The sequence below is a fragment of the Neolamprologus multifasciatus genome, chromosome 7, assembly GCF_963576455.1.
Source record: "Neolamprologus multifasciatus chromosome 7, fNeoMul1.2, whole genome shotgun sequence".
Lineage (NCBI taxonomy): Eukaryota > Metazoa > Chordata > Actinopteri > Cichliformes > Cichlidae > Neolamprologus > Neolamprologus multifasciatus.
In genome coordinates, this window is record NC_140445.1 from 29,905,039 (window position 1) to 29,933,009 (window position 27,971).

General features: G+C 38.1%; 2 protein-coding genes across 7 annotated transcripts; one reads left to right on the forward strand and one right to left on the reverse strand.

Moving 5' to 3' along the window:
* Positions 1–1,579: 1,579 nt before the first annotated feature.
* LOC146514531 (N-acetyllactosaminide beta-1,3-N-acetylglucosaminyltransferase 2) lies at positions 1,580–4,606 on the reverse strand. Of its 2 annotated transcripts, XM_085167109.1 has the most exons (3): positions 4,495–4,606; positions 4,203–4,223; positions 1,580–3,968 (listed from the first exon to the last, which is right to left on the reverse strand). In XM_085167109.1, exon 3 carries the CDS (start codon positions 3,937–3,939, stop codon positions 2,596–2,598), a length of 1,344 nt encoding a protein of 447 aa, XP_085023235.1. In that variant the 5' UTR covers positions 3,940–3,968; positions 4,203–4,223; positions 4,495–4,606; the 3' UTR covers positions 1,580–2,595. The 2 variants fall into 2 exon arrangements, with proteins under 2 accessions (XP_085023235.1, XP_085023234.1); XM_085167108.1 differs by lacking the exon at positions 4,203–4,223.
* On the forward strand, positions 4,593–27,864 carry smad2 (SMAD family member 2). 5 transcript variants are annotated; one of them, XM_085167105.1, is made up of 11 exons: positions 4,593–4,699; positions 8,608–9,079; positions 13,670–13,759; positions 14,223–14,416; positions 14,695–14,829; positions 15,008–15,082; positions 15,264–15,317; positions 15,434–15,646; positions 16,091–16,228; positions 17,602–17,746; positions 19,009–27,864. In XM_085167105.1, exons 2-11 carry the CDS (start codon positions 8,823–8,825, stop codon positions 19,130–19,132), a joined length of 1,425 nt encoding a protein of 474 aa, XP_085023231.1. In that variant the 5' UTR covers positions 4,593–4,699; positions 8,608–8,822; the 3' UTR covers positions 19,133–27,864. The 5 variants fall into 5 exon arrangements, with proteins under 5 accessions (XP_085023231.1, XP_085023230.1, XP_085023229.1 ...); XM_085167104.1 differs by lacking the exon at positions 4,593–4,699 and adding an exon at positions 5,269–5,377; XM_085167103.1 differs by lacking the exon at positions 4,593–4,699 and adding an exon at positions 5,270–5,419.
* Positions 27,865–27,971: the final 107 nt, after the last annotated feature.

The window sequence follows — 27,971 nt, forward strand, 5'->3', positions numbered from 1 at the left end:
CTATCAAGAGGAGCTCAGAGGACAAAGCACAGCAGAGTGTGTGTTCACAGGCAGAAGACAGCAGGACAGAGACACACAGCAGCACACAGGACAAACCTGAGAGACAAACCTTTTCTGTGAAACTATTTGATTACCGCATGTATTTACTAATGTCCATGTAGGTTGCCTCACTGACAAAAACATGTAAAATATATAAATGTGTAATAAGCTTTGACTTCAGATTATAGGTTTGCATTTCCATTTAATTGCAATACCCAAAAATATCACCACAGGTGACGGTTCATCGGGAATACAAACTTCACTTGACTATTCCTGTTGGATCAAATACTTATTTTTGAATATCTTGTTTGGATTTTGTAATACAGGTAATTTATTGGTGTACAGTGTTTCCCCAATTTGACTTTATTTAAAGTTTATTTAAAATAATCTGTACCAAAAATTCTAGACAGTGCGTTTATTATTCCTCTTCCATCAAAATTTATGTTTTACAAATATTTTTATTCTACGTTTTTCCATGAAAGCTGCATTAATAAACGTCTCCAGCATACATCTGTAAATTCAAAAGCAACCTTGATATTGACCTTCTAAGAATTAATCACACAGTTCTTGATTTTACTGAGCTGATGAGGTTTCTTTTCTTCATGTACAGACATTCTTCCTGACAAAGAAGGTTACAGGACTACTTGAAATATACTGTCATCAATGTACACAAATAATCAAGAATGTATTGTCTGAAACGTTGTGCCTTTTTTTTTCTATGCGCGATCAATTTCCACTTAAAATACTACTACTAAAAATAATACTATTATATAAATATAGAAGTATTCTCCACTGTGGTCAAAGAACACACAAAAAGAAAAACAAGGAAAAAAACATCTGTTATTTCAGAATTATATTAACGAATATGTATTCACTGGAATGTCACCTCTACGCATTCAGGCAAGGCATTTTTTTTAACGAAATGACTTAAAACACACAGTTTAGCTTTTATGATATTTATTCATTATCAGATAAAAAATACTAAAGCACACAGAATCATAAATTATCAGCATTGTTGAGATGCAACAATGTTCAAGTGTCTATTCTCTTGACTTATCCCTTCTTTCATTCTTTCTTTCTCAAAAATAGGACTATTTATCCTCTTATATTATAACTAAAAGAGGTCAAAATTCAGCAGGAACCTTCTGGTCACTACCACAGATCTTCACTGGGTGGGGCTGTTACTCAGGCTTACTCACATGAAATCATCACTCTTGTGTTTTCAGGAACTTCATTTGCATCACTGCAACACTAGATGCCTGTCTAAACTATCATTAGATAATATTGTCAGATCTAATCTGAGTATCATCTCAATAAAAGCACACATATAAACAAATATAAATGTATATGTATACACATATAAACACAATTAGGGTGTTTGTTTTTATACAATGTTTTAAAAAATATATATTTTGTGCTTAGTATTCATCATCTTCATAATCTTTCCTGTCTTTTCTTTGGATGGACTCCTCCAAATGCATTACTCTGAAGCCACTGTCTGCCTATTAGTACTAAGATCAATAACTGAGACGAGACAAGAATGGGCTACTAATATAATCAAGAAGAAAGAAGAGACGAGCGCGCCAAACACTAGAGTTATCCATAAACATTTCAGACTGCAAGTGCGGAAATATTTACTTAAATGTGATCTCTGCTGTTTGTGCCATGCTGCTGATTTGTAATGTGTCTATTAATGCACTTAAACTCTTACTGAGTATTTTATCTTTCAAGAAATGCTAAAGTTCATCTTTTTTATTCACAACCAAACTCCAGTGTTACAACATCTATATACCCGTGAACATTGTCCATGTTTAAGGCAACTTATAGCGTTTTGAATAACAACTGCATAATTTTACTTTATCAGTGATTTTCAGATTTTCATGACTTGAAAGACATTGTTGTTTTATGCTTTATGATTGAATACAAGAAGTTGGAAGAAGTTAGCATCATAGATTGACGCTAAAAAAACTGTTTTTCTGGCAGCAGAGAACATTTAAAAAAAGTTTTTTTTAAGGATTACAACCATGTAGATACACACCTTTCAAAGTCAAGCATTGCTTTTTTTGAGGTACAGAAGGCATCACAGGAAAATTATACATTTAATCAAGCTGTGTTGCAGTTTTGAAGTGAAAGTTAAACATCAGAACATTAAGAGAAACTGCTGACTTAAAGGGAAGAAAATAGTGCCAAGAAATTTAAGAAAGGGGGAAAAAAAACTATGTTCACCAGCCACTGTATAAATACATCTAAATCATTTACAATGGTAAAATATTTTCTATAGTTAACAAAATAAACCTTTAAGTTAAAGAAGAGTAAATACATACAAATGGTGAATAAGGGGCCAGAATGTATGCCCTTAATCTGTGATGCCTTATTAACAAACCCTCTTTGAGGTAGATTGGTCTCCTATTCAGTTTTTAACTCCACACAGGAAATGTCCATTATGTGACCTTTCTTAACGTGACAATGCCTGATTGATATGAAGATGAAGTCAGTGAGTGTGGTTGTAGCAGTCATCCTGTACTCACTGAGTCCTATTTGGTTGGCAAATGAGCCTTAGCATTGACCAGGCAGGTTCTGGAGCTTTTTCCACAGAGTAACCATCTCCTTGGGACTCCGTTTGTGAACAAGCAGAACAGATCTGTATGCACAAGGATTTTCCCTTTCTCCTGCTGGGAGGTCAAATGTTAAAAAACCCGGGTGATGGGTTGGAGAAAGCCCGAGTCTGTGCAGGCACATTCCAAGATACACATCATCAATAGGGAAAAGGTGGACCCTCTCAGACACCTCTTTCAAACGTAGTGCAAGTGATCCAGAATACACCACCCCTCCTCCACCAGCATAGGGTGGATACACTCCTTTGTAGAAATTTTCTGGTATGTAGTATTTTGTGGACGGTTCACGGTTTGGCATTGCATTAGTAATCACGTCCCCAATGAACATATCCATCTCAGTTTTCCTTTTTAAAAGTAGCTGTAGTTTGTGCTCCTCCTTGTTCTTGTGCAGATAATCCAGAAGGGCATTTGTTCTGACAAAGACGTCATCGTCCCCTTTGAAAACAAAGATGGCAGTGGGACAGTACTGCTCGAACCATCGCCAGAACAGCAAGTCCTTTAGGGTCAAATTATAAAAAGTATCTCTGAAGTCCCACAGTAGAATATCCCCATACTTCAGGTTCTCTAGCTCCAGGAGATTTTTTAGGTCTGGGTGTGGACCTGTACCTGAGTCCTGCCTTCCGAGAAGAAAGACTGTGCGCACCAATCCACCTTTTTTATTTGATTCCCCTTCCACCAGACCACTGCGTCCCCATGTTTCACGGATTGCCTGCCTATTTTCAAAGTTTCCCACTTGAGATTTGATAGCCATGAGGAGCATGGGAGAGTCCAGATCAAAGCTACTGTTGTCTTTCCTACACATACCAGGTTGGTTGATAAGAAGGGGGTACTCCCTGTAGTACATTGACCTGATAAATGCCCTAATCTGTTCTGGCAGCCTGTTTATATCTTGCATGTGAGGGACTGAACACTTGTGTGACGTGTTGTCAGAAATACATTCATTGTTAATCTCTGATAAAAACTTAGCTTTGGGCTTCCTCTGTATGCGAGTTGTGTTTCCTCTCAGTAGTGGATTGTGCTCACGGTCCCAAGCATGCTGAAGCTGGTTCCACAGAGCACTGTCCTCCAAACGAAGGTTCCAGAAAGGCCCGAGTGGATGGGAGGCCATAGTTGAAGAATTAGCAGAAATCCCTGGAGCAATATAGTGGAGAGTTATTTTTGGCGGAGCGTAGGAGATGGTGATGAATATGGAGATGCCAATATAAATTAAAAGATGGCCAGTCATCATACAAGGCAGCAGACACAAGCACAGCAGTCTCCCATTGCGTTTGCAGCATTTTCCCATTGCCTGTGGTATACAAATCAGACACACACCTGCACACAGAAAAACATGAGGCGTTCTTTTAAAGATAATAATGCAAAGCAGAGAAAGAAAAATGGCACTGCCTTCACTGTACAAAGATTTATGCAACAGAACGAGTCTCATAAGAGGTTTTATAGCAAACACTGCCATCAACTCAAGGGAGGTTTTTTGTCTCCTTAGTGATGGTCCAGGGAGGTTTATTATCTGTTCTTCTCTACACATTCACAACATCATCTAATACCTACCTGCCGACAGGTACTCAGCCCCTGTAGGAACAATGTGGAAAATGTAATATGAAACAACAAGGATTATTTGCCTCTTTCATCAGTTACTGCTATTGTATTTGACTTGAAAAGAATGGCCTATTGATTCTACATCTATCTATCTAATTCCAAGGATGGATGAATAGACTAAACTTATCTGCATCTTTTAGTCTACAAAATACACTTGTTAGAACTGCTACATGTGTTTCCTACAACTCTGTCAAACTCTTAAAGTTTAGGCAATGGACGAAAGAGGAAACACAGAAGTACTTACAAGTGAGGGAAGTTTCGTTGGTTATGGCGAGTGGGAAAAAAGGCACAGTCACCTGTGGTGTCCACTTCTTGTTTTAGTTTTAGCATCCGGCCTCGTCATGAGCTGGTTATTAAGCCGCAGCTGTGTAGCACAGTTTGTATTGTAGTGCATCATTTGGTCCTTAAGCGTAGGGGACTTTCAACCGCAGCTGAGCAACGTGTCCCAGGTGAGTCCTATGCGCACCGAGTATGTGCTCCTTTGGCTCTTTGACGCTTAAACATAACGAGGGGAAAAAAGAACAAAGGGATCCACATGATTTTGTGTATTGTCTCCTGCCAACACATTGATTTTATTTACATGCGTTGCAGGTGTAGAGGCTATTTGCATTATGTAGCCAGATTGTCTGGACCCACCCAACCGCAAATTATAAATGATTAGCGGTTTAAGGTTTCACTTAAGTACACAAAAAAAAAAATTAAAAAAAAATATATATATATATATATATTTCTGTGTGTCAGTGTGTTTGTGTTCGTGTAGATACAGAGATACAGTTAGTGTACAAGTGTATTATGCAATTTTATAAAGATAATCAAGGTAACACCGACATACCTCCATGCGTAACACCCTGTGACGGACACTGCGTCAGACCAATAGAGCACGCGTCTGGCAACAGGTTACGGGCTAAACAGTCGAGGGCTTTGGGGCTAAATCCCCGGATGTGACCAATAGAACCAGTTGGGGGGCGGGGCATTGTGAAGTCTGCTTACGTTTGTTTTGCGCGAAGCAATACATGTTTGGTTGAGCTTTGAATGAGGAGCCATCATTCCGGCGGCTAGGAGGTGGAAAATACATTTCAAAGTATCTCCGGATGAATTCAAAATGAGCAAGCAGGCTTTTTTCACAGGTACTCCAGTGACTGTTAAGCTTCACTTTATCTCGGTGCTGGGTAAGCGTGTTTTTTTTTTTTTATTTTAACAATGAAAGAGAATTGATTTGTAAGCGACAAAACATGCCACAGACCTGTTTGTCTGTGACACAAAGTAGCAAGGTTGCTAGCAGATTTTTTTCGCACTCTTGTTTTTTTTTTTTTTTTTTTTTTTGAGCGAGAGGGGGGGCGAGGTGAAGAGGATAAGGGGGAACTATCAGTCATTCCGAGACAAAAGAAACCCTAATATCTTCACCAATATGTGGCTGGGGGCAAATGACAGCCAGCAATGAGACCAACTCGCCTTTTGTGGCTCGTTGAAGTCTACATCCCCTTGCCATTAAGTAGCGTTAGCTTATTCTTCGAATCGCGTGTGTTATGCAGGCGATCTCGGAGAAGAAGTAACCCAAACAGATCGTTGCAGACATATTATTGTTGCTTATTCCCTTCGTAAGATCCCGATAGGATGCCAGGATTTCGAGCTGACACGAATCAACGAATGAGGAGCAAATAACAAACGGCCTAATCGGCACGTTTTGTTCTCCTGACTCCTTAACTTGCATTGAGACTTTGTGTTCACTTTGAAGGCTCTCACACTCGCCAGCGGCTTGTCCCTGAGATTTTGTTATTTCGAAAAACCATTGCTTCTCTTCAGCATATTAACCACAACGCTTAAGTGATCATTCATGTGGACCAAATAATTGCTTTTCATTGAACTCAATCCGTGTATTGAAAAAGCCATTAAGCTTTCATCCAGTAGCTGTTATTTTGCGTACTACAGCTAGAAATATTGCTTGGCGTGCTTTGCTGTTTGGACAGTATCAAACAAACACAGAATTAAGCTTGTAGTTAATTATTTTAAGGAAAGGTCTCTCTCTGGAAGCTGCTCTTACTGTAGGAGTCCAAGGGTTAAGCATTAAGTGAAAATAATTCTTAGAAGGAGCTTGGACTTTCAGAGTAACACACTAAGGATATTTATCCCTTCCACCTGGCAGCTATCTTGAGAAATCTGCATCTACCAGTAGTTCTGTCTGGATTTATTTGAGTCCATTGATCTGTAGTGCAGCTGTCTAATCCAAAAGCAATGGAGTATAGTCTTGGCAAGACTGAGTCTGCAAAGAAGATGCATTTTCAAATTTCCTTTAGTAATTTAATTACAGTTGTCTCTGGAGGTCCTGTTTGAATTGCACAGTCTGAGCATGTGTGCTTCCGTCAATAGGCTAGAAAATGGCTCTTTGCAATAAAAAAGACAGGTCTAATACAGGAGGAGGTTACACTTCCGAGTCAAAGCTCACATCAGTGTCCTGAACTTGGTGTTTAGTGTGTGTTCCATATTTCATTAGCTGTTTTCTGCTTAGTTGCTAGTCCAATTGAGGATGAGGTTGAGGTTTAGAATTGCTCCACTCAGTTGTAGTGAAGGGGAATATCAGATTGAAAGTCTAAAGAAAAGCATCCTGGAAGCTTAAGAGTTTATCAGGAGTAGGTGGGCCAGCAGGTTTCATCTGAAATTCCCTCTAGGAACCTGCTACTGACCAGGATTAAACAGTCCTCAGTTTCCTTATGATAGGGTAATAACAGGTTTTGGTTACAGAAATGCTATAGATTGCTACCTAAGATGGGTGTTCTTCCCTGTTAAGTAAAAACAATACTTGAGCATAATTATATACCCTTTAGTTGTTTCCAAAGCCGACTATATACTGGGGAAAAGGATCAAGTGCATCATCCACCATTTGGAATAACAGATTTATATGGGTTAGGATCCTTCAAAAGTTTAGTATTGATTTGTCTAGAGCTGCATTTGTGTGAACAACATGCATGTGATGCTGAATAACTACATTAGAGACCAAAAAATTTGGTGTAAATAGTGAAATGCAAGGGGGCTGTACTAACAAGCAAATCCAGTATACCAGGATGAATTGTGATATTTGGGTTCACTCACTCTAACATCGGCAGTCGGGCTAAGTGGTCACACAATGGTTCCTATCAACTCGATAAGTCAAGCTAGGCTTTTCAAGTCTAGCTATGAGCACATTCACACAGTGGTGTTGGCCACATATGGCACAAACGTGCATACATTTACTGGTAGCGGGGTGGCCTATTCTACTTTAAAATAGAAAACTACAATAATAGAAAATATGAAGTGGTCAAAGACACATGTCAAGCTAAAAGTAGCACATTTACTGCAACCAAAGCAGAATTGTATGTAAATGATATAAATAAGAAGTATATTAATGTGTGGTTAGGAAGACTGGAGCAGCACATAAAAACTCTATTTAAAGCCCAGTAGAAAACCAGCAAGTAAGCTTTGTATGTGTAAGTTAGTAGACTTCTCAGCACCACAACTCTGTCATAGAAGCACAGGATGAGCATTAGCTTGGTAAGATGGATGCAACCCTGGTGGTTTTAGACTGTGTGAGAGCAAGTAACGAACAAAAATATAAACAGAATTTAAACTGGCAGGTAAGTAGAACTGCAAATTTTATACAAGGTCAAGGCTTTATACGAGCCTTAGCGTTCTTTTAGTGTTATAACTATTTTAAAGGCTAAACAACAACATATAAAATTGCTTAAAAGCTGCTAGTAACCACAGGGTATGTCTAATTAGTTGTTGCCAGAAAATGACAAAAGTGAAAGTTATATTAAGTTAATAAGTAGGCAGTGGGTTTCAAAACTTGGGTTGAACCTAAAGTTCCTCCACTAAGCCCCAAATACTGCTTTGTAATATAGGACTGTGATAAATATGTATAATAACTGTTGCTCTGTTGCCTGTACTTGAAACATGTTTCTGTAAATAGTGTATTGGTGAAATTTATTTTTTTTTAGGCTATGTCAGTTACGTACTCAGATTTTCAAATCAAATGCAGCATGGCAACAAATGCTGTTCATCATTTCTATATATCTTTAAATAGCCAGTGAGATGACCTGTGAGTGTTGTACTCCTAAAAATACATCTCTGTTTAAAAAGTTTGCAAAAGTTAGGTGTTAATGGCTTTAATAAAAAAAAAAAAATTGTTAATACGGATGCATCAAATTTTTGTGCTTCGTGTGCAGTGGGAGAGATGATAGTGGAAAGCTGTGATACAAATGATTTAGAAAAAGAAACAACTAAGTTTAAAAGAAATGCATTCAATTGTTCATCTCACTTAATATTTTCTTAGGTGTCTTACTTGTGCACAAATGTTAATGTGTGTTTTCTCTCTGTTTTCTAGGTTTCTTTGGATTTATTCCCCTTCAATCCCTATATTTAGTTTGACTTCTGAAGACCAATGACTTAGTTCTGATCAAACATTACTCGTAAAAGACATACATACGCTGGGTATATTAACAGTGAGTTCAGACCAGTCAACTATATCACTCCCCCCGAACCCTTCTTTCCCAACTCAAGACAGATTAAGAGGGGCATCAGAACATTCAACAAGCTACCATGTCCTCCATCCTTCCCTTCACCCCACCTGTTGTGAAGCGGCTCTTGGGATGGAAGAAGACTCCAGCGGGGAGCGGAGGAGCAGGAGGAGGAATCGGAGGGGTTGGGGAGCAGAATGGAGGTGGACAGGAGGAGAAGTGGTGTGAAAAAGCAGTTAAAAGCTTGGTAAAGAAGCTTAAGAAGACGGGACAATTGGACGAGCTAGAGAAAGCGATCAGTACACAGAACAGCAACACAAAGTGTGTCACCATACCCAGGTAAGATGGGGACCCAGAGATCCTGTATTTCTATGTTTTTTGTCTCTGAACTGTAGACGCTCATTCACAACAGCTTTGTGCATTAATACATTTATATAAAGCACATGTAAACTTACAATTTTTTTCATTTCCACTGAATGGTTAAAAATGAAGACTACAATGAACAATGCATTTGTTTCTTTCAGCACTGTCACACTTCCACACAAAAACAAATCTGCTGGCAGCATGGAATGGTGTGCCACAATACCGCAAATTAGTGAGTGCAGTGAGGTATATCAACACACATGAAAGTAAGAAAAAGAGTGACAGGCACCCACACATTTGCAGAAAGAAGTCTCCGTTATGCAACAGTGGGTCCACTTCCCCAATACTTTGTGCCATAGGTTAGCAAGGCAGCAGAAGTGAAACCAGGTTGGAGGAAACAGATGTCCTGCATGCATTGCCAACCAAAACCATCTTGTGCTTGCTTTCATTAGAACTCACTAACCTATATCCAGAACTCGGGGGTGCATTCACACCGTCTGCAGAGTTTGCTCTATATTCTTATTGATTTATCTGATAATCTTTGATTGCATCAGCCTTGCGGTCTTCTGCACCTTAAGAATATGAACTGCCTGAGCTGATTTCAGTGTTTCCTTTGAGAACATTATGCCGATAAGTGATCATTCGAATGAATTTGATCGAAAACAGTGAAAAGATTAACGTGCCTGTTCTAGAATTTATCTTTAAAATCTATTCTGAAATAGTTTTGTGTCTTGCGCCAGTAGTTTGCACCGTCTCGTCTCCTAATTCTATAAAGTTTGTTTTCAAATCAAAGATTTAAATGTTATTTGAGTAATAAACGTCTCTGGCTTCAAAGGTAGGAGCATAATGTTGTTGTTTAACTGGTAGCATACTTTTAAGTACTTTCAGATAACAGCAGGAGTTACTAATTAAATAGCTGCTTTTTTAATTAGCACTCTGCATTGGCCACTTCACTTCATGAAGCACTTTAAGTCCAGTACGTTTTGTAGAAATTATGTTATTACTCTTATTATTAACTCTCAAGCAATAAAGCAAGAGACAACCAAATGTGAATAGCTGTTGAAGCAATGTCCAAAAACTTAAGAATACCTTTGGTATGTAAAGCATTCTGCACCAGTTAACAAACTGTTTGAAATATGATGAACATATGATTACAAAAGTTGATGAAATTCTCTTAAAAAATGAGTTGTGCAGGATGTATAAGTTTGTTACAGTTGTTACATATTCTCTTAACACATTGCAGTTTTTGCAAACAAGTGAAGAAAAAACAAAAGAAAATGCATCTATTTATTCTTTTCATTCTGAAACTGTTCGCCATAATACCTTGTTCAAATAGTCACTGGCTACCTCTCTTACATATAGCTTCAGTATATTTCTGTTTGTCACATGAGAAGGTGTTGGAAGTCTCCAGATGAGGTGAGGCAAAAAAGTCATGGAAACCCAACAAAGTACACGTGATCACCTTTCATTAATTCACTGAGGATCGGATTATTAGAAGCTTCCCTTCTCAAGTGTTTTATGCAATGTAGTCTTTCTCTCCTTTCTGTCTTAAGCTTCACATTAATTACAAATTATAATTTGGTATTATTTTAGTACCACACTACGTACTTATACTGACCATAAATCAGCACACTCAGACTGGCCTGTCACTGAATTGATGGGTGCTATTCTTGATCACTCAACCCATTGCTTTCTATTGGTAGTTTTTGACAGATATGGAGAAAAAAAAAAGAAATGAAAATTCAGATCTAATTTTACATCAGGTGTTTAAAGCAATTGGCATTTCAATAACAGTTTTCTAGTCCTACATATGTGCTTTAGACTACAGGCCACATTTAACCATACATCCATGCACATGTCTTATTCTGTACACTAAAAGCACTTTATCTACTTCTTATCCATGGCCAATTAACAAAACAAGCTCACCTTTTGACTGTGGGACGAAGCTGGAGTATTGGGGTAGAAACCCATATAGTCACAGAGAATGCTGGTCAGATTTACCTAGAATATAATGGAGGTGAAACTAGCATGTGTCTGGTTTGGCAGACTGGTGCTTTCCTGCTTTCCTTCCATTTTTTTTGTAACTTAGTTTGTGAAACAACTGAGGGCTTTGTGAGGTGACCAGAAATGTAAATGCAGCTAATGTGATGGAGTTTGCACTGTATTTCTTTTTTCCTTTTTTTGGCCTTGTAGCACAGACAGGTTCACCTTCTGTATTAAGGAATATTAGATGATGTCCTTGGTGGGCAGATAGTTTCTCAGCAGTGCACTCTGGTCAGATTTCTGGCTGAGGTCAGACAGACATAATTACATTGCAGTCTTTAATGCATTTGTGTAGATGTACTCTGAATGGATGAGCTAATATATATATTATTATTAAAGTTACAGAACTGAGCTCAGTGTTTGTAGCGCCCATACAGTGGTACTGTAGTGCAAAGCAGAGAATCACTAGAATTGCATGTAAAGCTCAAATTAGTCGTTGAATATAACATATTTATCCAACATTACCTTGCAAAAAGTGGAATGTAACACATACAGTACTTTGCAAAAGTTTTAAGGTACCCATCATTTCTTTATATTTTGCTAAGAAAATGTAGAAATATGTGCAGTGATGTTTTCAAACATGTAAATACAGTATACAAGGCAAAAACAGGGTTTATACAATTGGACTTAAACTAACTTAGGCAAGCTTTCTTTAAGTAGTCTTCAGGAATTGTTCTCTTGAAGGACATTCAAAGTTCTTTGGATGCCAGATGTCTTTTGTGTTGTTCTCTGTCTACATGATCCCTTACCACTTCAATAATATTGAGGTCCAGGCTCAGGGGAGACCAATCAATGACTGAAACTGACAGTTTTCCATTCGAGTGTGTTTGGGATCATTACCAGACTGAAAGTTGCAGCTCATCAGATGCTTTCCAGATGGTATTGTGTGGTGGATCAAAATCTAATGATACTTTTCTGTAATCACGATACAATCAGTTCTTACAAGATCCCCAACACCTAGGGCTGAAATGCAGCCCAAGCCATCATAGAAGCAAGATGCAAAGAAATGAGGGCCAGCACAACATTTTTGCACAGTATTGTATGTGGTTATGTATTCTAAACAGTGCATCTGAAAGTGGTCTAACTGTTGAGGAAGTTGTCAGAGATTTTAGCACAGATGAGAATGGCTCATCATATGTTGTCATCCATGTCCTGTAAATGAAAAAGACAAGACTTGCATGATGCTAAATGTCTGCTGTTTTTTTCTCATTGAGGAATGTAGGTTAGATTGTAGTTTCTGATATAGAACTGATAAAATCATGATAGTTACCGAAAGACATTTGTTTAGACAGTATGTTTTAAGGGTTGTAACTACACAGCTTGGATTCTTTTAGCTGCATAGTACGTCACATCACCTCTCACCTCTCAAGCTCAAGAAAGTGACGATAAAGCCTAAGATTTTTTTTTTTTCTTTTGGTCTTTTTGTGGGTGGAGTGAAGGATGTGGAAAAAGGTATCTCGAGTATTGCAAGGTGTTTGTAGGTTTCTTTCTGACTGGAGGTAGGAAACACTGTAGCAGCTCTGCTATTTCTGGAGATAGTAGTTGGTGGTGATGGAAATTTTAAATGACAACATCCTAATGTTTTGCGCATACTTTGGTTAAACTTGCAAGAAGACGCCTTTAAAATACAGTTCTAGTTTTATGTCATTTATCTCCAGTGATCAATAGGTGAATAGATGAAGATCAAGTGTTCCCAGACAGGGGGCTTTTTGACGATGGACTCAAGAGACATTGTACTTTTGACCTTTTAAGTAAGAAAGGAAGAAGGCAAAGTGCTATCTGTGATTCTTGTAGTTGTAAAACTATGCAAGTAGGGTGATAAGCTTCGAGATAGAGAACCTTGCACAGACAGGCATGACAGTCATTTTGCTCTAATCAGACAACAGGATCTCTCACACAAACTCCTTATGTGCAGATACACATTAGTGTTGTATCTTTTTTTTTTTTTTTTTCTCATGTCTTGACACACAAAGTGTTTAGTGATTTTTTTTTTTTTTCTTTTAATGTCCTCATTCACATATCATTCATGTTTAGATTAATATATTTCTTCACATCACACTTCTCATATGTTTTTGAAAAAAACATGCCCAAATGTGTGGTTTTATTTTATTTTTATTTGTTTGTGTGTTCTTTGCAGTTGTGCATTTTAGCGGCTTATTAACCTCCTAAGTCAAGTAAATGACAATTGGATGCATGCCTGGAATTGTATTATCTTACGGAGCCATTCTGTGTCACCTGATTGCACCACATCACTATTGTCTGATTTGGATTTGTCTTGCAGTCATCTGTCATCTTGTTGGTCTCTTACTGGGAAACTGAAGGTGGAGCTTTTTCCTTCCTTCATGCCATTGAGTTACCAACTGTACATATCTGTGATTTCATCGTACTAATTTGGAATGAAACGCCTCATGTTTACCATCTGTTTGCTTTCATTTTGTATTTTTTTTTCTTTTTCCACTTGTGTGCGTGTGTATGTGTATGCATGTCTTTGGTGTGCGTGCCTGTGTGTTTCTGTGTCTGTAGCAATTGCTCAGACCTTTGGGGTCTAGGCTCAGGCCACATGATAGAGCAGTGGGACTCAGCAGGCATGTACGGATATCCTGACCACAGCAGGTGAATATACTCACATGCATGAAAAATACAGTGATCCAGCAGATTTACTACATATGTCTTCATTATTGCAAAAGTTGTGCAGAAAAAAGTAATGCCCATTGTTTCTTTAAGGTGGGGTCATTTCTGTTGTTTTTGTTTTTTAAACCAGATGTAATCACAACTTGTGCTACGAGTTTGCATTTATGGTTATTTAGACAATAAGGAAATAATGTAGCTGGTCATTTCCACTGAAAAGCTTTCTTTATAGCTTTTTAAATAATCAACTAGCAGGTAGGCTTTTAAAATAAGGTTTAGCCATGCAACATATCCAGTGACTTTTTGAAATATATATATTAGTAAGCACTTTCAAACCAGGAACTCCACATGACACAATCACCTTTCAGAGTTCCTGAGAGTTTCTTGTGAAGATCTTGGCGCATTGTGAGCTGCTTTTCATCTTCTCTCGCTTTCTCAATTCTCTTAGGTCACTGGATGGCCGTCTTCAGGTGTCTCATCGTAAGGGTCTGCCACACGTCATCTACTGCCGCCTGTGGAGATGGCCTGACCTTCACAGCCACCATGAGCTGAGGGCCATTGACACCTGCCAGTATGCATTTAACCTTAAGAAGGATGAAGTGTGTGTCAATCCCTACCATTACCAGAGAGTGGAGACACCTGGTAAGGGTCCTTGAGAATTGTGTGTCCTCTTACTTCAAGTACTTTTGGTTCTGGTGTTCAAGATGTCCTTGAACAACCCTATGAGCATGGTAGTCATAGCAAAATCATTGTTTCCATTTCCATTTTGTGCTGTTAAAATCAGTCTAAATGTGTTTATATTAGTGTTCATTCGTCTTTTTACAAGATTATATTTAGTGGAAAATGCATATAATTATATCATATTAACTGGTATAACAATTTCCATCTGTACTTGTCAATAACACTTCTTTTCTCTTCAGTGCTGCCACCGGTGTTGGTCCCACGTCACACAGAGATTCTGACAGAGCTTCCGCCTCTAGACGACTTTACAAACTCCATTCCTGAAAACACCAACTTCCCTGCAGGCATAGATCCTCCTAATAACTATATACCAGGTATGTATGTTTTCCTTCATATTTCAGTAGTTTCACTCATTTGTTTAAAGCAACAACTGATCTTTCTGTGATAACTCTTGAGCTTTGGTTTAGTATAAAAACCTCTTGGCTTTGTTTGGGTTTTAAACAATGGTTGCTGTCAAGAATACACAACTTATTTAATGTTCCTTTTTTACAGACACTCCTCCACCTGGCTATATGAGTGAAGATGGTGAAACCAGCGACCAGCAGATGAATCAAAGTATGGAATCAGGTAGATTAGTTGAGTTTAGCACTTGGAAATATCCTTAAGATTATACTCACATGTAAACTTCTGGATTTTTTTTTTTCCTCACACATGCACCTCATTACAGCAGTGTGTTTTACACAGGCAGTGTTTAAAATGCAAAACAAAGTACAACAAGATGTAATGTGTTGTATGTTTTTGTCATCAGGCTCACCAGCAGAAATGTCACCGAGCACCCTGTCTCCTGTCAGTCACGGCCTGGGTAAGAGCAATTTATTGGTTTATTTCTTTATCGGTTATCTTTAGTTTCCTTGGAAATTATCAATAAACGATTTAATGAAAACTTTAAACATTACCACCTTGATTTCTTTCTTTCAGACCTTCAGCCAGTCACCTATAGCGAACCAGCATTCTGGTGCTCTATAGCTTACTACGAGCTAAACCAGCGGGTTGGAGAGACGTTCCATGCCTCACAGCCATCCCTGACCGTTGATGGCTTCACCGATCCCTCCAACTCTGAACGCTTCTGTTTAGGGCTTCTCAGCAATGTTAACAGAAATGCTACTGTTGAAATGACAAGGAGGCATATAGGTACGGCATACACTGCCACACACTCAAAAATAACATGGTGTAGCAGCTACTATGCGTGGGAAAAGCTCTTTTTAAGGATTTTTACAGTGTTGCAGCACTTTAACAATACCTGCACTATGAATCTCAGATTCATTACACTGACATCCTTGAGCTGTAAATGTGTCTTTACAGAGATTTCAATTGTAAAGGTGCTGTGAGAAATACAGCTTTTTGTTTCTTTTGAGAAATACAGCAGTTCTTTCAGTGATGGCTTTTAAAAATCTATCTGATAAAGACATGTTGCTGAATAGGTGTGACTGATTTAAGACTTTCCATAGCTACGCCCACTGATATTTCACTCAAGTTCAAGCTTTGCTCCAGAGTAAGCCTTTGTGATTTTTTTTTTCTGTCTTTTTCTGTCTTTTTTTTAGCTTCACATAAATTTTTCTGTGATACATTCTGCAGGTCGTGGCGTGAGATTGTATTATATTGGAGGGGAGGTGTTTGCCGAGTGCCTCAGCGACAGTGCCATTTTTGTCCAGAGTCCTAACTGCAATCAACGATATGGCTGGCACCCCGCCACAGTCTGCAAGATACCACCAGGTCTGTACATGTTTTATTTTATTTTTTAAATCAAGCTGAATGATTCTTATACAACAGTTTAAAAAGGTCCTGCCTGGTTTGCTTACAAGATACAGTATAGAAGATATACTTCATTTATCCTAAAGATGTGAATTTTGCAAATGTCTCAGAAAGGTAAAAACTAATCTGGGATCAAAATGAGTATTAAAAAATGTTAAATAAGTAAATGTTTGGCTAACAATATTAAGTAGTAGCATACAATACAGTAAAAAAAATATAAGTTTATAAAAAAGTGACTTACCTAGCGTAGTAGAAACAGCATAGCAAATATCAGATGCTATTAAAGTTTCTCAGTAGCAGAAAGTGCAGTACAGTGAAGTAAATCAGTAAGTGTTAATTGCTGTGACACTGCAAGGTTGAGATAAACTGTTGAGAGATGATTCTCTGCTAGGCAGACGTGTTAATTTGAACACAGTTATGGCATGAACCACAATTTCCTGTGTCAGTCAGTGTGGAGCTGAATCACTCTTAGTAAAAAGTGCACTGCTGCCTGTACAGTAAGTGGTTCAGAGGGCTTCTAACATGTCCAGTTTGTATCACAGAGGTGGCCTTCCAGATTGGTTTATTTAGTCTGTTGGTGTCCGACTGATAGAAAGTCCCTAGTGTTTTGCTGTACACATTGAAGGATCTCTCCCTTCTCGGTGGATACAACCTGCTCGTGCCCTTTTTGGAAAAAAAAACCTTAGTGTTGGTCCTCTTCCAATGGAAGTATCACCAAACAAAGATTTAGAAAATGATGGTGCGTGATGGCTCTGCTTTTTGTTTGTTTTTTTAAATGAAAATAGCTCTGATATGTAGATCCCCCCCTCTGATATTGATGAAATTGAGCTTGAAGAAAGGGAATACAGTGTGACAGTCTTTTCAGACACTCACCCACACTCTGACTCATCTGTACCCATGTAACTTTGAACATTTCATCCCTGGCCAAAAGAGCAGTGTGAATGCTATCATTACTGAAGCACACAGTGGTACTGAAACGCACCACAAAGATCTTTTGAACATTCAGGGGTCAGATTTGTAAGGCTTGTGTAGAATAATTCCTAACATGCAACACACCCACTCCTCACAATGGTTCAGCTTGGTACCTACAAATATATCACAGCTGTGATCTTGTTAATTATAATATTCAGCTTACCAGTTTTGGAAATGCACATTTATTTAATTTGGCTTTATTTTTGTAAAATGTTACATGTGCACAAATGTGAAAAATTAAATGTACTCGGAGTATTTGCATTAACTAAATTGAATCTTTCCTGGTGGAGATTATTAGTCCCACACATCATTTTGTTTGTTTCCTTTTTCTGTATGTAATGTATTTTTTTCTGTTTTGATAGGCTGTAATCTGAAGATTTTTAACAACCAGGAGTTTGCTGCACTGCTGGCCCAGTCAGTAAATCAAGGGTTTGAGGCTGTATACCAACTAACCAGGATGTGCACCATCAGAATGAGCTTTGTCAAGGGCTGGGGAGCTGAGTACAGGTGAATTTGTCTCTGAAGCACATGTTCTCTTACACTGCCATCCATAATGAGTGGAGGGCTTTCTGGTTGCCATCAGACCAGAGAGTTGCTCAGTAAAACTCAGTAGTGTTGTCTCTCTCTGGGGATTGCGCAGGAATATAGTGTTTGCAATTTCTGAGCTGTTTAATTCATTAATTTTTTTCTGTAAACTGTTAATGTTGCAAATGTTGGCATGACTCTGATTGCTAACAATATTTTTCTGGTTCTATGAACTGAAAGGCTTAAGCCTACCTCCTCTTTTTAAAAACAACTTTTGGTGTAATTTTGTTGTACACATCAGTGTCCATCTAAGTTCTTTATTCACTAAAAATGAGCTTGTGGGTAGAGGCCACATAAGTGTCACAAATAGTTGTGACAAAGCTTGTGGCTCCCTTCACCTCTGCACATTTTGCTTGCCATGATGTGATGGTTGAATAGTCAGCAATAGAAGTTGTATTAGTTCTCTGAAATCAAATTAGTTCTCAAGATGTTCTAGGGGGAGTTTTCTGAAGCTATTGGACTGTTTGTGCATGAAAAAGACTGTAGTTTCCCTTAACACTGACTCATAGCTTGTATACCTTCAAGTTAATGGACTGAACCTAAGTAAATTAGTCTTAAGGAGAAATAGTGAATCAGCAACCTAACTTGAGAAAGTGATGAAGGACTTGAAATTCAAATCTAGGTACACTCTCACTCTCTATTGCGGTGTCAGCAGTATATCTTTCATGCAGGTCGTAGAGAAGCAGCTCGTGCAAGATTTTAAGTCAACATTTTATGTGCACACACAAACTATAACAAGTTTTTAGTTGCTAAATGCATGGAACATCATTAACAAAGGATGAGGACAGACTTTTTGCCTTACTGCTCCCCAGTGTTCAGTGGAAGGTAAAACGGGTGCTTTTTACACCCCAAACAGTTTTTTATTTAAACAGAATAGTAGTTGGTTGGCATGTCCCAAACAGACTTTAAGTGCAGTAAAGGCATCCTGCCAAGAATAACACACAATGTAACAGTCTCGGTCAAACTGCAAACTCAGATGTACATTTTAGTATTTTTAATCACACGTAAGAAATCTCATAATAATGTTTAACATACTGTCTTTTTTGTGCTTTAAAAAATAAAAAAATGAATATTGATATGAAATCCATCTATAAATGCTGCTTATTATCAATAACAAATCACATGAAATGCTACTTTTAGCTACTTTTGTCCCATACCCATGTGCTATATTTTTATCCTTGCAGGCGTCAGACAGTCACCAGCACCCCTTGTTGGATTGAACTGCATCTCAACGGCCCCCTCCAGTGGTTGGATAAGGTGTTGACCCAAATGGGTTCACCCTCAGTGCGCTGCTCTAGTATGTCCTAAACAGTGTCCTGCTTTTGCAGATGCAAAGTCAGACATTTCAGTGTTTGAACAGTGTATCCTAAAGGAGAGCACCATGCAGTCTTAAGTGATGTACAAACAACAAAACAAAAACAAGAAGAAAAAACCCCACACACACATTGGACCCTGAGGACAAGAGCTTGACATCACTAATTGACAATAGTGGTTTATTAAGTGATGCCACAATAGACCCTGACTCTGTTGGAACAACTGACACATTCTAGTTCTCATCAAGTGAGATCACCTTGCAATATCAAAATGACAAGAGAGTGATGTCCTATTGGGCGAGCCTACATTTGTGCTCTGATCTGGAAACCCAAAGCAGGACAGAGCTTTATTTTCCTCCTCACTGACAACAACAGCTGCTTCGGGGATCGAGCATGTGACCTTCTACTTGCTGGACAGTCTGTCCAACTACTCGTTCAGATCGCATCTTCACTACCTATTTACCACAGCACAACTTTGATCCCATGTCAGTATTTCCATTTACACGACGCTGACTAACAGTACTACTGCCACTCCAGGCTCACAATCGACCAAAGCCAACTTCACATCTTCATTTTCTGGCAACCAAACTTCCATTTGATTTGGGATGCTCCTCTCTTCTCCCAGTCAGTCATGTGCTGTTGTTATCACTGACCTCACTATGTTGGAATGCAAAGTCTTCTGCTCTTAAAGGGGTTTAATTACTCACGAACCCCATCTTCGCATTTTCTCATGCACACAAACCGTATGCGCTTTTCTTTTCCTTTGTTTTCATAATGATAAAGTGTCTCCTCTTTATACGAAGTGTGAATTGGTTGGTGAGGAGTTTCCATTAAATAGTAGTAGTCATCATTAACCACCTAGTGTAGATGATTGGAATTAAAGTTGAGGATTACTTGAAGCAAGTGTCTACAATATGTCACACTTGGCCAAAATTAGTTCCTCCCATGCACCCTCTCTTACATTCTCCTTATTTTATTCCACAGTTACATCAGCTTGTTTGTGAAGAGGAGCTCTGTATAGACTTTGAGATGCACAGGCTTAAGATTAAACACAAGGCTTCACTATTGCTTACGTCTAACAAGAGGAAAAGATAAACACCTATTCCCTATGTTTCACATTTGTGGAAGAGGCATAAATCTCTGAAATAGTGTATCATTATTGACATTTTATCAGTAAGTAAAGTCCTGCAGTGTTGGACTGTAATTAACAAGCGTCCTCTATTCCGCACTTGCACTATCCTAAATTAAAAACGGTTGCCTTTCATGTAAAATATAGCAAGGTATGCTTTTAAATCGAAAATATAGAAGTGTTGAAAAGCCCACTCGATTCAAGATAATCACAGAAGAAGATTAATATTTTAGACTATTTACTGTAAAGATTTGGGCCCTTACATTGCATGAATTGGTGTTCATTTGATTTGAAAAATGAATAAATAAATAAAATTTCCTATCCGAAAGCCAGCTGGTACCGACATTGGCGTTTGAAAGCGTTTAAGTATTCAAGCTTTAAGTACTCCACAAGCTAGTTACTCTACAGTTATTTTCTTTACTTGTTTCCTTTAGCTACATTTTGTATTTTCTGAGTATTTTTTACATATAAATATATTTAAAATCTTTAAAGCTTTCTTCCTTTTTATTAGAATTTATTTTTTTTTAGAACATACCTTCAGTTTGAAAATTATTACAGCTTGATGACTATTTGTGTGTGTGTGTGTGTGTGTAGCATAGGATATACCATTATCACTGAATTTACCACTTAAAGCACATTTAGTTATCATTGCGCTCAATGACTGACATTGTCCTAATTGATACCTTTCTTTCTTCAACATCTGAAATTTGGAGACTTTCACCATATTTAGGCTCTTACAGATGTCATATTAGTGATACCAGTATTTCATCTTAGTCTGACCAAAGATCGGCTTAATCTTTAAATTCACCAGTGTCTGTTTGAGCTCCACAATTAAAGATGAGCATTTTATGGTTACGTACCACAGCTATTAGAAAAATGAAGGTGTTTCGATTACTAAATAACTGACCTTTTGGATATTGATGTATAATCCAACCGCCTCGCAATGGAGTATACAGCACATGGTATTAATTAATATAGCTCTGTTGCTGAAAGGTGTGTTTGTGGAGTAGAGATTCCAGTGTGCAGTGAACAAACTGCATCAAAAGCTGATTGAGTTCCGTAATTCAACACATGCACATTAATTAACAATGAGTGTGTTTATCTGCACACGGGGATACTAAGTTGAAGTCTCTGTACTGTAAGTAAATTCTTTACTTGGGATTTATAGTGGGACATGTAAATATATAATAATGGGACTCACTTGCCTCATTGTTGTGGCTCTTGCTGTCACATTCCCAGTATCCTCATTTTACATTCTCTAAATAAAGGTTGTTGGTGTGCACGTAAACACATTCCCATTTTTTATTTGATCAGTGATGCAGATGTGACATATTATTATTGCTATTATTTTATTTTTTAAGTAAGGACACCAAAATGAAGGTTTAGCTTCTCACATAATGAGGGCCAAGACATGAAGTCCAGAAATCCTGGTACATGATACATTATTGCATATTCAAAGATGTCAAAATTCAGTAGGTGGGTTTTAGAGCGGTTGATGGATGACGTCTCTCATTAGGCAGTGTACTTCATTGCCTTTATTTTTATCTTTACTTTAGAGCTCTGCCTGTCTTTATACTGGTTTGACCCAGGCAAATGTTGACCTATACTTCTTCACCTAACTAATGCTCATCTGTAACCAGACTAAAACCAGCTCAATGTGGTAAATGTTGTTTATCTTTTTGTTATTTATCTGTCAACCTGTCTTATATTTTCTTTTTTTATTTATTAGGGAAAATGTTGACTGGATGTTCTAGCCAGACTTTCCAAATGTTAAAGTGACGATATCATGGTGTATTATTGCTAACCCACGTTTGTTCTATGCAGAAACATTGATAAGGTTTTTTTCTTTTCTTTTCGTTTTTTTCTGATGGCTAGTCATACTGTTTTGTGCGTATTTCCGGGATCCAGCAAAAGCCTTCGCTTCTATTTGTTTTTAAGTGCCACCTAAGACTTTAGCCTGGCCTACAAATTACCAGCTCTGAGGGAAGATGAAACCAAATAAGGTTTCATGAAGGCTACTTCAACACATTCTGAAGGTCCGCATTCCTATTTAAGGATCACATGTTGTATTATTATTGTTATTATTATTATTATTATTATTATTTCTTTTTGTTTCCTGATTGTGATGACAATTGTGTATCTTCAAATAAGCCTCTTTCAGGTGAATCGTCAAGAAGGTGGTTCTTTGGAGACAGTGAAGTTTCTACATGTCACTAGTGATGTGTTGTTATATAGTTGTACTTTTGTTTTTATCATACATGCTGTTCCTTTTGCTTGCTGTCAATGGAGCATATTCACTTAGACAGTCTCTTAGAATTTCTGTCTTTTCAAACACTTCACTTCATAGGCTTTCCAACTACCTTGCATAAACAACTTCTTACAGTGTACACTAATAAAGCTGTTTTAATTCAACTGAAAATGGTGTCTTGTGTTGCATTCCAAATAGTTCTAGCCTTTGTTAGGCTGAGCGTTCTGCATAACTGAATAAAGCTCATGTTGGTGTAGTCATCAGTTAAAACTGACAGTTTACCTGAATTTCTTTAATTTAAAATACTGTCCTTTATGGTGTTTGTTAGGTACCCTTTGGTAGTACCAGCCTGGTTCTTTTACCTTCAGAGCTGCCTTAATTCTTCTTGGCATAGATAAAACAAGGAAACAGTCCTCGGATGCAGAATTGTCGGCTGCACATCCCAAACTCATACCACATATCTCAGGTGGTCTGCTGGATTGAAATTTGTGATTGTGGAGGCCATTTTCGCTTTGTGACATGGTGCGTTACGCTGAAAGGAGCCATCCGAAGATGGGCACACTGTGGTTTTAAAGGGTTGGACATGGTCAGCAACAATACTCAAAGTGTGTCAAGAAAAAAATCCCCCACATGAGTACACGATCAGAACCAACAGCCTGGAGAGTTAATAGAAACTAGACATGATCCATGCTTTCATATGGTTTATGTCAAATTCTGACCCTACCCTCTGAATGTCACAGCAGATATCAAGGCAAAGGTTTTCTGTGTGTTCTGTTAACCAGTTTTGGTGAGCCTGTGTGTAACCTCAATTTTCTATTATTAGCTGACAGGAGTGGTACCTAGTGAGTATTCCTCTATTGCAGCTAATCTGCTTTAAGACACATATTGTGCATTTAGAGATATTCTGCATACCTCAGTTGTAATGACTGTTTATTTGGGCCATTGTCCCCCTTCTATCAACTTGAATCAACTCCGTCATCAACGAGGTATTTTCGACCCCCTCACTGCATATTTTCTCTTTTCAGACCAAGCCTAGAGATAGTTGTGCAGGAGAATGATAGCAGATTGCAGCAGTTTCTAAAATACTCAGACCAACACCAATGTCACGTCAGTCACCCCCCCGCTGATGCTCAATTTGAACTTCACTGAGTTGCTGCACACATTTTATGTGCACATAAAAAAGTGTTAGTTTTTTTTTTTTTGTACAATCAGACATGTTTATTTGCTCTCCCCATAAAGATGAAAAACAGAAGCGAAACTGTTAAATATTAGTGTATTAGACCAACCAAATTATGATTAATTAGCTTAGGCCAGCAAGAACACCGTGAAGACACTTTTAAAATGGATTAGCTGCAAGACTTAGCTGGAATAAGTATTATCTCAACCACAGCTACAACAAGGACGGGCTCTTCCAGCTCATTAGCTAAACACTGAGTTCTTCGATGGATTCAATTAAACAGTAACACTTGAAGAATTTGCATTTCGGAGGTCCAGGTACTGTCTTTGGCTAATGTCCATCCTATAACTCTCGAGAGATATAAGTATAGTAAAATTGTTTAAATCAGTAAGTTAATGCACAGACGTCTATTGAAGTTAGCTTTATTTAGACTGTCTATTAGAAGTCTTTTAGCTTGTGTTTGCTTTTAAAGCCTCGCTAAAGTGTATTTAGTAAGGCTTATGTGGTGTTTATAGTGTATAGCATGTAAACTGAAGGGCTTTGGTGGTTTAGTTCAAATACTAAAAAGGATGGCATTACTATTACAAATGTAAGCAAATCACTAGCCTAGGAGCCTAGGTTGTAGGAATGTGAGTTGGTCCTGATGTTAGATGTCTTATGATTGTCGGTAGGGGGAGGTAGAAGCAAACTAATGAAGCGCCCCAGGGGTGTGAGGCGCAATAAGGAAACTCAAAACCTGCTTTAAAATTTAAATTTGATTTTTGTGTTTATTTATTTATTTGCATTATTTTACTCCCAGTTCACATCAGTATTATTAACCTGTGCACGTGTTAATTTGGAAATGTGTTTTAAGGAAAGACCGACTATTACACAGGTATACTACCTGTCTACAAGGACACTGACAGTTACTTAGCATTAAAATGAAGATTTAAGTAGTTTGTATATTTCTTTAAAAAAAACTGACCAAACCAGTTTGATAATAAATGTTTTCTTCTTTATGTGCACACTCACAAGCATATATACAGACACTGGATCACAACCCTGAAACAGTAACTGACCTGTAACATAAATAAAATGGTAATCTCTCCCTCCCTGAATTATTTATATTTGTTTACTGTCAGTGAGTGAAACCGTCTTTTAACCCCCTCCCTTGAAGTGAAATAGTCTACTTAGTGATATGGTGGTTTTACAGTTAAACATCCCAGACACATTAAAACACATTAAAACCTTTGCAGTTAAAAGGCTGGGTGGAGTAAACAGTCTAGAGAGTGGAGTATCTTTTATATGTTTTATAGTATATACTGTTGTTGTTGGTTTTAGATAATTGGTGTTGTGATTAAAAAAAAGCAGTAAAATATTTTTAGCAACACATTTTAACCTGTTTCGTGTAAATACTTAGCATTTTGGTCTTCCCAGTTAAATTTATGCCAGTGCATCTATTACCATCTTTTTTGCCTGCCTGAATGAGTAGTCTTTCTAAGTGACCCACTCCATTACCAGAGCATCATTAGGGTGTTGTTGTCGATGCTTACCCTCCTTCCTTATGGTTTGGCCTTGGATCTCATCCAGTCCCCTGAGTCCTCTTACAGTACAGAGCAGTAAGCATTTCCCAAACAAATTAATACCATATCCTGAGTGTGCCTAAACTTTCTGGAAGTGTAATATAGACTATTAATGGTGGCAGTCATGTTTTTTTTTTCAGTTGCGGTGGCAGAACAGATTTCAATTTATATTTCCGATTGGTTAATAGACGCAAGGACGTTAATTGTTGTGACTGTGGCGTCTGCTTTATGGACTAGATATTGATCGGATGTGCTGGCTATTCATGCAGAGGTTGCAAATGCAAAATATGTTTCCCAGTAACTATGAGAGTAATTCGGCTTGGTAAATTACAGTCAGCAGCAAATATAGTATTTTGCAACTGTGATCTTACTCCAGGCTGTTAGTATGTGTAGTGTATTATGGATTTCACGTGAGCATGAAATTTTCTATCAATACCTTAGTGCTTTTAAAAAGTAGTTTATTTGAGTATAGTTATGACATTTCATTGGTTTTTACGACTGCTGCTCTTAACAGTATGGCTAATCTACGTAATGCGTACCGACAAGGGTCTCTCTCAGCTGGACTCATTAGCTTGACTCCTCATCATACATTTCAGCACAGCTATAAATAGCTGACTTGTAATTTGTTTATCTATTGCTGTCCATGTCTCTGTCTTTGTTTATGTCTATGCATCTAAGGCAAAAAAAAAAATCTACCTGACACAGGCGGGAGGATTTTTAAGAATACCTTTAACTCTCCCTGTCAGGTATTTTTTAATACCTGGTGATGTTGCAGCATAGGTCCTGACATACAACCTGTGTGCTGACCCCACACTGACATCTATCATTAATATGACTTTTTGTTTCTGACGTTGTGTTTGTGCCATTTGACGTCCCAGTGTAAGATTCCTTTCATGGGTTCCTTACATTTCACTTACCTGACCCTTTGAATCTAAACCTTATACGTGCTGCTTGATCCAACCGTGTGTGTGTGTGTGCGTGTGTGTGTGTGTACATGAATGATGTGTGTCTTTCCTGGACAGGGTTAACTGGATGGTTCCTTGGGAACAGTCAATACATGTGTAGATGAACCCTTCTTACTTCTTGGCTTTACATCTTAGAAAGGCACTTTGTGTGTATTTGGGCACCATAGGACCCGAAGAAGGTTGATCATGTATAAGTTATGTTAACTAATTAAGACTGGGCCCTAACCTATGGCTGACCCCAAGGAAATAACAATGAACCATCTAAAAGCCTTTGTACCTGCTTACCTGTGGCCTCTTGGCCACACTAGAGTGTTGGATATCCTGTGTGCCTGTGTGTGTCCATGCATGTGTGTGTTTTGGCTGGCTGGTAGCGGAGGGCTACTCTGACCTGGTAACTGGAGCACGATGAGAGAAGAAACGAGAGAGCAAAGAGAAAAGGACAGCGAGAGAGCAAAGAAGAAAAGAGCCATCTACCCCTCTCTTACTTTCTTTCACCGAAGAGGGGAAAGAAAGTAAGGGGGTGTAGACGGCTAGTCCATGTAATTAGGCCTAAATGAGTTTTCCACTGACTCAGTGGGTCGTGGCAGCGCTGGGACAAAGATATGCTGGAGGTCAGGGAGTCATCAAGTTTGGGGATGGGGCATGGTGTGGTCACATGAAGAAATGAGTGCAGTGTGGCAGGCGGTAGACCTCCTTTGGTCAAGGTTTTTTAGGGGAGACTGACACGACTTTTTTTCCCTGTTTCTTTATGGTTCTAAAATCTGAATATGAACAACTTTTTAATGTGGGGGAATGCACAACTTAATTTCCCAAATGAAAGTCCAGTCCTATGTCCACCCACAGAATTTCACATATTATCAACAGTTACAATTATTCTCATGAATATGTACACTAGGGATGAGTGACAATTATATATCTGTAATCTGTTCACATATAAAAGTCCCAAAACAGAAGCAAAAGCCATGCTTTCTGCTGCCTATTTGCTCCATAAATGTGTAATACATTGTCACCACAAGTGTAACTGTGCAAAAAGATTGCAAGGATACATTCTATGCTGGAGGAATAACATGATATTGACAGTAATTAATCATATTAAATGGCTTGTTTCACTTAAACAAAGAAAAAATAATGTCTCTCCAGTTTATTTTTCTTTCAAAATCCAATGCATTCCTGTAGCATTGAACATGCTGCTTAACCTGATATTCTATTGACCGTCTTGCTTACTTAACAATCAGATATCCTTCAATTTCCATTTAACTGATTTACTATCAGAAATAGACAAATCATAGACAGCGAAGCACCTAGAACGCACTTGTCTTCAAAATGGATGAAACTGGTGGCAAAGTTACCCTTGAAATAGTCTTTTTATATGAAAGGAATCAACTCAAGAACTCTATTCAAATGTGTTTGTCATTCTTATTGGCCACCTGTGAGTTCTGCTTTAACCCCAAAATGATCCCTCCAATTATAAGCTGTTATGAGCTCTAAGAGTGTTTGTGACGTTGTTATATTATCACCTCAACCGAGTTCAAAAAGTAACAGAAATGGTCATTAAGGGGGAATTTTTACATGAGATTGTATGGTGGGTTATTTGTAATTAAGATCCGCTCATTATGTGGATGGGAAATATTACGCTTAGCTGGGAACACTGAATATCTCTTGTAAAATCTAAATATACTTTCAAGGTTGTTCTTCTATGCTTTCTTTAAAAAAACAAGTGAAGCTGGTGTTAGATGGTTCTTCAGGTTGAAAT

Bases quoted from the DNA above. Each gene is read 5' to 3' on its own strand.
- smad2 (XM_085167105.1), top strand. From the start codon at position 8,823: ATGTCCTCCATCCTTCCCTTCACCCCACCTGTTGTGAAGCGGCTCTTG. The intron at 9,080-13,669 runs GTAAGATGGGGA...CTGTGTCTGTAG, and splicing joins AAGTGTGTCACCATACCCAG to CAATTGCTCAGACCTTTGGG. The intron at 14,417-14,694 runs GTAAGGGTCCTT...TTTTCTCTTCAG, and splicing joins CCAGAGAGTGGAGACACCTG to TGCTGCCACCGGTGTTGGTC.
- LOC146514531 (XM_085167108.1), bottom strand. From the start codon at position 3,939: ATGGGAAAATGCTGCAAACGCAATGGGAGACTGCTGTGCTTGTGTCTG.